Raw genomic sequence first — 8,702 nt, forward strand, 5'->3', positions numbered from 1 at the left:
TCCTGTGAAATAAAACAGGGGAAAATCCGCCAAGAGATTTGTTTTCAATGAGCATAAATATGTGGGGTAGGTTTTTAGGAATTTTAATATGAAAAAAATGAGGCACTCCCATGTTTTGGGAGAAACTGAGTTCTCTGCATCCCCGTATTTATGTCAACACCCAACTAGCCCCTAGGTTTATACCAGTTCTCAGAGACAGAAGGCCTGTCTGAAAGTGACAGCAAAGGAGGAAATGAACCCACAGAAGTGAGAATATAAAACCGTTTTTCCACCCCCTCAAGTGAGTTGTAGGGCTGGCAACAATTACTTTATACTGTGCATGCTCCATGAGAATTGTTCTCATACAAACATTACTTCCCCAAACAGATAAAAACCCGACTTACTAGAATGCCAGTTTAGAATACTAGAAATCTACAGAGGAATTACCAGCAAGTCTCATTATAGTCTGCATAAGTAATCCAGGTTGTTTTGTGAACTGGCGCTATGGCATCAGCATTTCTAATGGTCAGAGGGTTTGTATTTTGCCCCGTAACAACGGGGAAAGGCTCAGTACTGAGTCGCCATAATGCTGCGGAGCTGTAGTTGCCAGGAGCAGCACGCAACAGAAACGCAGCATCGCTAACCATTACCATGTTCTGGACTGTCACAAGTCGCTGGGATGCCCAAATGACTTCTGCACGTGAGGAGGCGGTAGCATATTCTCCAGCTGACAGCGCAGCCGGCACAGCAGAGGGGAGAGGGCAGAAGGATGGCTAATGCCACCACCGCCTTTCTTGTGTGACACTAACACAATGCAAATCTTACCAGTCTAGGAAAAAACTAACCCAGCACGGAAGATTTCAGCTGGGTTAGCAAGTCGCGCTGGTTAAGCAATGGCTGAGCGAGCGGCAGAACCGACACGGGGAAAGAGGCAGGGTTTGGGCGCAGGGTGAGGACTGCACTCTTTTCCATGTCACGCTGATACTTTGGGTCTGCTGTGGGACTGAACCAGATCCTGGCCCCCAGCCCACACCCTGGCCACAGGCAGAGAAAGGAAAACCTCCAGATTAGGGGAAATCACTCTCCTCCTTTTAAAGGGAAGAAGAATCCTAGAACTTCTTAGGATTAGCTTACAATAAAAATAAAGGGAAATTATAAATAACAGTCAAGATTTCAGAAGGTAGCAGAAGGGCTGGGTTTGGGTTTTTTGGTTTGGTTTTGTTTAAAGCAGGACTCCTATAAAATTAAGGAGTTAAAATGCAGTATACACAACCTTTTAAGTCTGTTAAGGCATCTGAAACAGTCTGGAGATCAGTATTGTCCTGGTTTTGGCAGGGATAGAGTTAATTTCCTTCCTAGTAGCTGGTACAGTGCTGTGTTTTGGATTTAGGATGGGAACAAAATTGATAAGGCACCGATGTTTTAGTTGTTGCTAGGTCATGCTTACACCGGCCAAGGACTTTCTAGTTTCCCATGCTCTACCGACTGAGAAGGCTGCAAGTGCACAAGAAGCTGGGAGGGGGCACAGCCAAACTGGCCAAAGGGACATTCCATACCATGTGACATCATGCTCAGTACATAAACTGGGGGAAGCTGGCCGGGGGGGCCGCTGCTCGGGGACTGGCTGGGCATTGCATTGTGCATTACTTGCTTTGTCTATTCTTCTTATTATTACTATTATTATTAGGATTTTATTTTATTTCAATTATTAAACTGTTTATCTCAACCCACGAGTTTACTCACTTCTACCCTTCCGATTCTCTCCCCCATCCCACCGGGGCAGGGGGGAGTGAGCAAGTGGCTGCGTGGTGCTCAGTTGCCGACTGAGGTTAAACCATGACAAATACCAAAACAGGTAAAGTCTTTCATATTCTAGCAGTTACTGTTTTCCACAAAATTAATCAAAATAAACTGGATCTGTATGAGAATGTTTTATTAAAAATACATATCTTCTGTTTCACATAAAAAGAACCAACACTGTAATTAAACACAATGTAAGAAGTTGGACAGGAATTACTTGAAAAAAATACAGATTCCCGTAATCCCAGAGCACCCAACCTTTGACTGCATGAGCCACAAATTAAAATCTTCCTGTGTTCAAGGCCCAGAGTGCCTGTCCTGTACACAGCAACGTGCCCAGGAAGGAGCAGCTGGTCAGAGGCAGGGGTGCTAACTGCTCCACAGCGGCTGTTCCCTGGCAGAGATACATGCAGGACACATGCGTTCTTCTCTCCAAATCCAGGGAGGCCTGTCACTCCCCAGCGCTGCCGCTGGGCACGATGGTAACCTTAGCAAGAGAAATGCTGGAGTGGCACTCAGCTCAAGTGTCACAGGTCAGCCACCTCTTTCTGTAAAGGAGAAATACAGCAGAGCACTTCCAGTTAATTTCACTTAGGATCCAGCAGAAATTCACATTAACAGCACTGTTGAAAGAAACCCAGCCGTGCTTCGGTGATACAACATGATGCAACAGTCTTTCTGATAAAGATGACCTTAACTGAAACCTACGCTGGAATCCACTAACTTTTGGATTCCTGCTTTTCGTAACTCAGACCCACCTCAGACTTTTGGAAAGACACAATTTTCAAAGCAACAAGTTATCAGCTTAGGCAGCAGCAAATACTGATTGAAAGTTTAGTGCATAAAAATCAAAGTCAGAATACAAAAGAGCTGTCAGAGACATCTGCTATTTAAAGTGTACAGAACAAAACACTGGCTGCATTTACTCTCTACAGGAAACATCAGTTTGCCAGGCTGCCTTTCTTGCTCTGGAGATACTGAAGATTCAGCTCCTTTTAAAGTCACCGAGAGATGTAGTCATCATCCCTCCCAAATGATCAAAATGCTTTGTAAATTCAGGCTCAAAAAGCATACCAGACGCTGACTGTAAACCAACATTTACTGGCCAACTCATAACTTAAGCAAGGCACAAAGAAGAAAAGACACTGGGAGTGATGGGGAAGCAAGCTGACGTGAAATCACAAACCAGTTGTCCCTTTGCTTTGACCTGACAAAGGTATGTAAGGATATGGGCAGCTGAAGCAGCAACAGTATTTAAGGTTGGACAACCAGAGTGACGGTAAAGCCAAGTTCAATTTTGAAGGAAAAAAAGCTGGCTTGCATGTCATTATACGTGTTCTAATACCATACAAGTCACGAGCTCATTAAAAGAAAAAAAAAAGATACTTCATCTAACATCATACCTTGTAAACCTAAGGGTATTAAATTCATGTAACTTTAGAGGCCTATCTCCTTAAATATTCTTTATCATCTACACTGTTAATTCCTTAGACTGCAATTTAATCAGGCACTCTGTCTGAAAGGCCTGTCACTTTACTGACTATGCTGGGAATTTATGACAGAGATCAGCCTCCTCGGTCAGTCCACTGAAGTCCAAGGTCTACCAGTTAAAACACAATGACTCCTCTTAATATACTGTTATCGCACAGACTGTAACAGAACAAGATTTGCCCAGCACAGCATTTGTTCCTATTTCTAATGCATGGAAAAGGGAACGAACTAACTTCCAAGACCTCGGATGAGTTTACAGAACTGGAATTAAAGAACTCTATTTGATTTTTTAGCAAAGCAAACTTGTTCTGGGATTAATGAAATACAAATATCCGCTAAGCTCCAGAATGCCACCAATCAAAATAACTTTCCTTACTGGAATGACATCTTAAACACAAGATCACAATTTGCCAAAATCGGAGCAAATCAGATACTTGCCTTAATTATAACACTCTTCAACTCACTGTCATCAAATTTCCAAGTAATTTCAAAGCCCATATTGAAAAGCTTTGACCCTTAGGGCTGACCCGCTCTGCATTTTAGAAGGAAAAAAATGATTTAAAGACACCCCAGGTTGGGAATTTATAATCCCTCCTCATCCTTGTAGAGCTACAAGGTGAAGCTCACAAGTTATTCAAAACCTCATCTTACAGAAAATAGGAATGGGAAACTTTCTCCAGTTGTGAGGTGGCAGCATAGGAAATAACTGGATTTTAAAACAGCTCAACTTGAAAGGTGTTGAAGAACAAGGCTGAAGTCTTGTTCAGGAAGTCTTCATCAGTAATTAAATAAGCTACAGCATGAAAAGTCCAACAACCATAAAGATCAACTCTGAAAAATACACAAGCTCATCGTTACTTGTATATACATTGAAAAAAAAATAAATCTAGATTTAAAAATCTTTCCCCAGGGTTATAATGCCCTTCCTAGAGAGATGTGTTATAGCTTGTGTACAGTGTTCCAAAAGAATCTTTCATAGCCTTCAGAATTCCTCATGGTTTTCCCAATCCATTTTGCAGCAAATGACACTTCTCTCCAGAACTGAATAATACTTTAAAGCCTACTTGAAAATCCATCTTTAAGATGGCCTTCAAATACAATATTCAACCTTCTAAACAGAATTTTTAAATACGAGTGGTTTTTGTTTTAATCACAAAATAGATCTAGTGAATTTGCTAACTTATTAAAAAACAGACTAGAAATAAAGTTCACAAAAAAGTTTCTAGCCTCCAGTAATCCACAAAACGCTATTACAATACAGAAGAACATTATTAGTTAAATCAGTTTTATTTCTTCTGATAGCTACTTTGAAAATAAAGGGTAATTTGACACTAATTCTATTACAGAAGTTCGTAAGCGGGTAGCTTTTTGTGTGTGCAGGGGAAAACAAAGAACAGTGCTACAGATCTGAATTAGTCTGCCAGATACCCTTTTCAGACATCACATCTTAAAATATGTATGTCTAGCTGAACAAGAAACTCAGTGAACCCCCTGCCCGCATTTCCACTGCCTGCATTTGGATAATGCATGGGTGCAAGGGTCCACCTATGTAGCTCTTACAATGGGATCAGAATCAAATAATAGCTTATCAAATAGCAAAGAGGTTCAAACCTGCCTTGATCTCAGTAAGCAGAAGGATGAACGGATGCTATTGTTAGTGTACTGTCCCAGCATTAGCAGCAATTTTGTCTGTAGTGAGCTGAGAGTTAAAAAAAAAATAACAAAACGTTGGTCAGAAAGTAACAGACGAGAACAGCAACGGACTTGCTGAACTCGGGTCTCCATTGCTTTGCACCTTGGGAAACTCAACCTTACAAATTATTATGCTGAGCGCAAGGCAGCAGAGAGAGTCAAGCCTGCAATTTTCAGGGTCTGAATGAGCACAAGAACTTGGCTTCCAAGACTTTGTCTTCTTAAGATGCATGTGTCACAACAGGAATGTCAATTTCTATGGCAGAGAGGCGAGAGCGTGCAGAATACGGCTGAGAGGCATAGCTGTGCATGCTCGGGGCATGGGAATAGAGGGGCTGCCAGAAAGGAGAAGGTAGGCTTTTACATGCGCAGTACCACAGAAACAGCAGAACGGAAGTGAAAAACAGACCGCCAGCGCTGGCAATGGCAATAAATACAGAGATGTCAAAACTAAAGACAGGCTCATACTTTCTGTTCAGATAATTGTTATAAAAAATGACCCAGATTGACGGAGTGAGACAAATGGCACACGCAAGCAGGAACAAGAGGCCAGCCACGAGATGGCAGCCTGCACTGTTTACAAGGCATTTGGCCAATTTGATGTTTGGCACGCTTGATACAAAGGCTGTGTTACACATGCCAATCAAGCAGAGAAACAGAGCAGAGACAGCAGTTAACATACTCAGTGGAAGGGCAAACTGAAGAACACGCAAATCCAGTTGATCGACAGCAGTGTACCACTGTGGGTCATATATCACACAGTCTCTGCTCCCATCAAAGCGAGCGCACTTAATCCATAGTCCAGTGTAAACGGTCACATTCCTCTCATTCTTGTTGAATGTGTACAGTCTCATTTGCCTCCAGTTTGGAAGCAGAACTGCTGCAAGGAGTCCAGCTACTGAGGCTGTTCCACTGAGGAAGGCCAGTACTGTTGCTGCATGAACATCCCGGCAGCCCATTCTTGCCCACAGAAGTTGTTTCCTGCAACTAAAAAGAAAAATTAAAAAAATAAAAATCAGTAGGTGAACGTTTATGGACACAGGGGTGACTAGAGCTGACTTGTGCCAGGTTAATAAACCTGTACGGCAGCTGGTAGGCAGTAACTCTCTGGCACCTTCTTTGCCTTACACACTTACGCAGAGGTAACTCTACCAAGTTCACACCTTAATGAAACCTCAGGTTATTTCACAGACTGTTACGATTGCTCAGCTGACAGACTGCTAAATTCACTGTGTTCAAGATCAAAAAGGAGCACCTGAACATACGATTCTACACAGCCTTTCACCTTGTGTCACTGCATGGACTTTTACAGAGTCCAGGTGGAGAAGGTGAACCACCGAGTCAGCGTGATTTAAGTTCACCTCTCCTCCGCTGGCAGCTCCCTCTCTTTAGCCCAGATGTAGTGTCAGAGTGCGTGTTCGGTCCTACCACACTGCCGTGTGAGTAAAAGGGAATTGCTTAAAACCAACATCGTTAGACTGGACAAGGAATGCACATGTAGGCAGTTATCCACATTTTTCATGGGCCAAATTGTTGGCTCTGTTGAGTAATTTACAATGATTTTTTCAAAAGCAATTAACAGTTCTTCCACACTACTTCTGCCTTTCGAAACCAGCTGTCCAAGCACATGAACAACTCCAGAAAGCAGATGGCTTTTCAGCTTTCACATTTTCCTCTTCAGAGCAAGTGTTGAAGAATACTGCTTCCTTTTCAATAAAACCACTGTCTGCATACCTAGCATAGCCTCTTGCCTACAGAGGTCCTGGGAAACAGTCTCAATGATGGGTCTTTAAAAAAAAAAAAAAAGACTCAATTTGAGTAATCCCTTCTCTGAGTGCTCGAGATACTTTAAAGAAGCCTAATACACAATAGGCACTGAGCATCCACCCCAGAGTGTACTTGAAGCAGGACACTAAAAATTATAGTACCTAAAAATGAGCAGATACTTTGAAAATTCTCACTGAGCACCATTCAGTCATAAACTCCTACTGAAATGTCTTCCAAATCATTATACTGCATTGAGCTTATTTGTCTAAAGTCACAAAACAATTCTTTACGTACCAGAAGTTCTACCTAATGCATATACAAATAACTATCTGTATCTCAGAAAGGTTACAGACATGGTTGCAACCAAAGAGGAAATTGGATCTGATCCCTTGCTATCTTTCTACACCTGCAAACATCAAATGCCCAGGGAACTTTTCAGATAAGGAATTTCCATGTATACTGGACGCAGACTACAAGCATTAACAAGCTATATAGCTAGCCAGCATTTTCTTGATTTATAGACAAATAAATAAAGCCCAATTTGTTTCATAAGAAAGCATCAGACATTTATTTACTTTTTATGCCACCTAACCCTGAAGGATTGCAATGCTATGTGGGTACCATTTAAGTGCTGATCATACTCTTTTAAAGAAGCACTGCTGAAAAGAAATAATGACAATCACATTTATGCTAAAAATGCACCTTATTCATCAAAAAGATGGCATTACATTTTTGCTAAGAATGGCTGAGCGTGGGCAAGCTCCTGTTCTTATGGCAGTAACCTTTTCAGATAAGCAGGTCATTAACAGAATACCCCCTGGGTAGGGGGACCCAAGACTTATTGCCATCACAATTGATCTAATGTTATGCTTAACCTCAGCTTCAGTAAGGTCAACACAACCAACTTGCAAGGAAATGGAACTATAACAAATAAGCTTGAGGGGTAAACCTAATATAGCATCAAATTCTGCTCTCCTCAAGCTCGATACTTTTGCTCTTCCATAAAGAGCTTGCCTTTGTCTATATAAAACTTCTATGCAGGCAGGGCATACTCCAAGACAGAGCTCTAAGAGAAGCAGCTGGAATAAGCACAAGAGTGACCGTTTCCAGGAACCCACTGTTTCTGCAAATTAATTTGCAATAGTAGATGATGAAAATCTAGGCGGAGTTAATGCAGGGTGGGCAAGAAGTGATGTGAGGTTCACCCATATTCTCTAATACAAGAGAGTGGAAGAAAAAAAAAATGGTGTATTTTCTTTTGTCCTGGTTTCAGCTGGGATAGAGTTAATTCTCTTCCTAGTAGCTGGTACAGTGCTGTGTGTTGGATTTAGGATGACAATAATGTTGGTAACACACCGATGTTTTAGTTGTTGCTGAGCAGTGTTTGTACTAAGTCAAAGACTTTTCAGCTTCCCATACTCTGCCAGCGAGGAGGTGCACAAGAAGCTGAGAAGGGGCACAGCCAGGACAGCTGACCCAAACTGGCCAAAGGGATATTCCATACCATGTGATGTCATGCTCAGTACATAAACTGGGGGGAGTTGGCCAGAGGGCGGAGACCGCTGCTCAGGAACTGGTTGGGCATCAGTCGGTGGGTGGTAGGCAATTGCTTCATGCATCACTTGCTTTGTGTATTCTTCTATTATTACTGTTATTATTATTTTATTTCAATTATCAAACTGTTCTTACATCAACCCAGAAGTTTTCTCACTTTTACTCTTCTGATTCTCTCCCCCATCCCACCGGGGGGTAGGGAAGCCAAGCAGCTGGGATCCCTTTCTAGGGAAGGGGGTATTGACAAAGCGATTGGTAAATGGGCGTAAGCCCTCAGCCTCCAGAGGCAACTCCTGTCAGGCATGAAGGAAAGGTATCCCTTCAAGGAAGATGTTATATATCACCCACGCAAGTGGACCACCATGGAGAGAGGTATCCAGTACCTGAGGGAATTAGCCATGCTGGAGGTGATTTATGAT

At 42.2% G+C, this 8,702-nt stretch overlaps 2 protein-coding genes across 2 annotated transcripts in view; both read right to left on the reverse strand.

Annotated features, from left to right (window-relative positions):
* LOC103922447 (pituitary tumor-transforming gene 1 protein-interacting protein-like) overlaps positions 1–951 on the reverse strand; it is a 46,851-nt gene extending 45,900 nt beyond the window's left edge. The window contains exon 1 of the mRNA XM_009330590.1: positions 825–951. Within this exon, the coding sequence (XP_009328865.1) occupies positions 825–951 (127 nt within the window). The remainder of the gene's footprint in view (positions 1–824) is intronic.
* A 955-nt stretch (positions 952–1,906) lies between these two features.
* Positions 1,907–8,702, reverse strand: part of CLDN12 (claudin 12) — an 11,704-nt gene continuing 4,908 nt past the window's right edge. The window contains exon 2 of the mRNA XM_009330528.1: positions 1,907–5,943. Coding sequence (XP_009328803.1) covers positions 5,184–5,921 — 738 coding nt within the window. The 5' untranslated portion in view covers positions 5,922–5,943 and the 3' untranslated portion in view covers positions 1,907–5,183. The remainder of the gene's footprint in view (positions 5,944–8,702) is intronic.

The sequence above is a fragment of the Pygoscelis adeliae genome, unplaced genomic scaffold (genome assembly GCF_000699105.1).
Source record: "Pygoscelis adeliae isolate BGI_AS28 unplaced genomic scaffold, ASM69910v1 Scaffold27, whole genome shotgun sequence".
Classification (NCBI taxonomy): Eukaryota; Metazoa; Chordata; class Aves; order Sphenisciformes; family Spheniscidae; genus Pygoscelis; species Pygoscelis adeliae.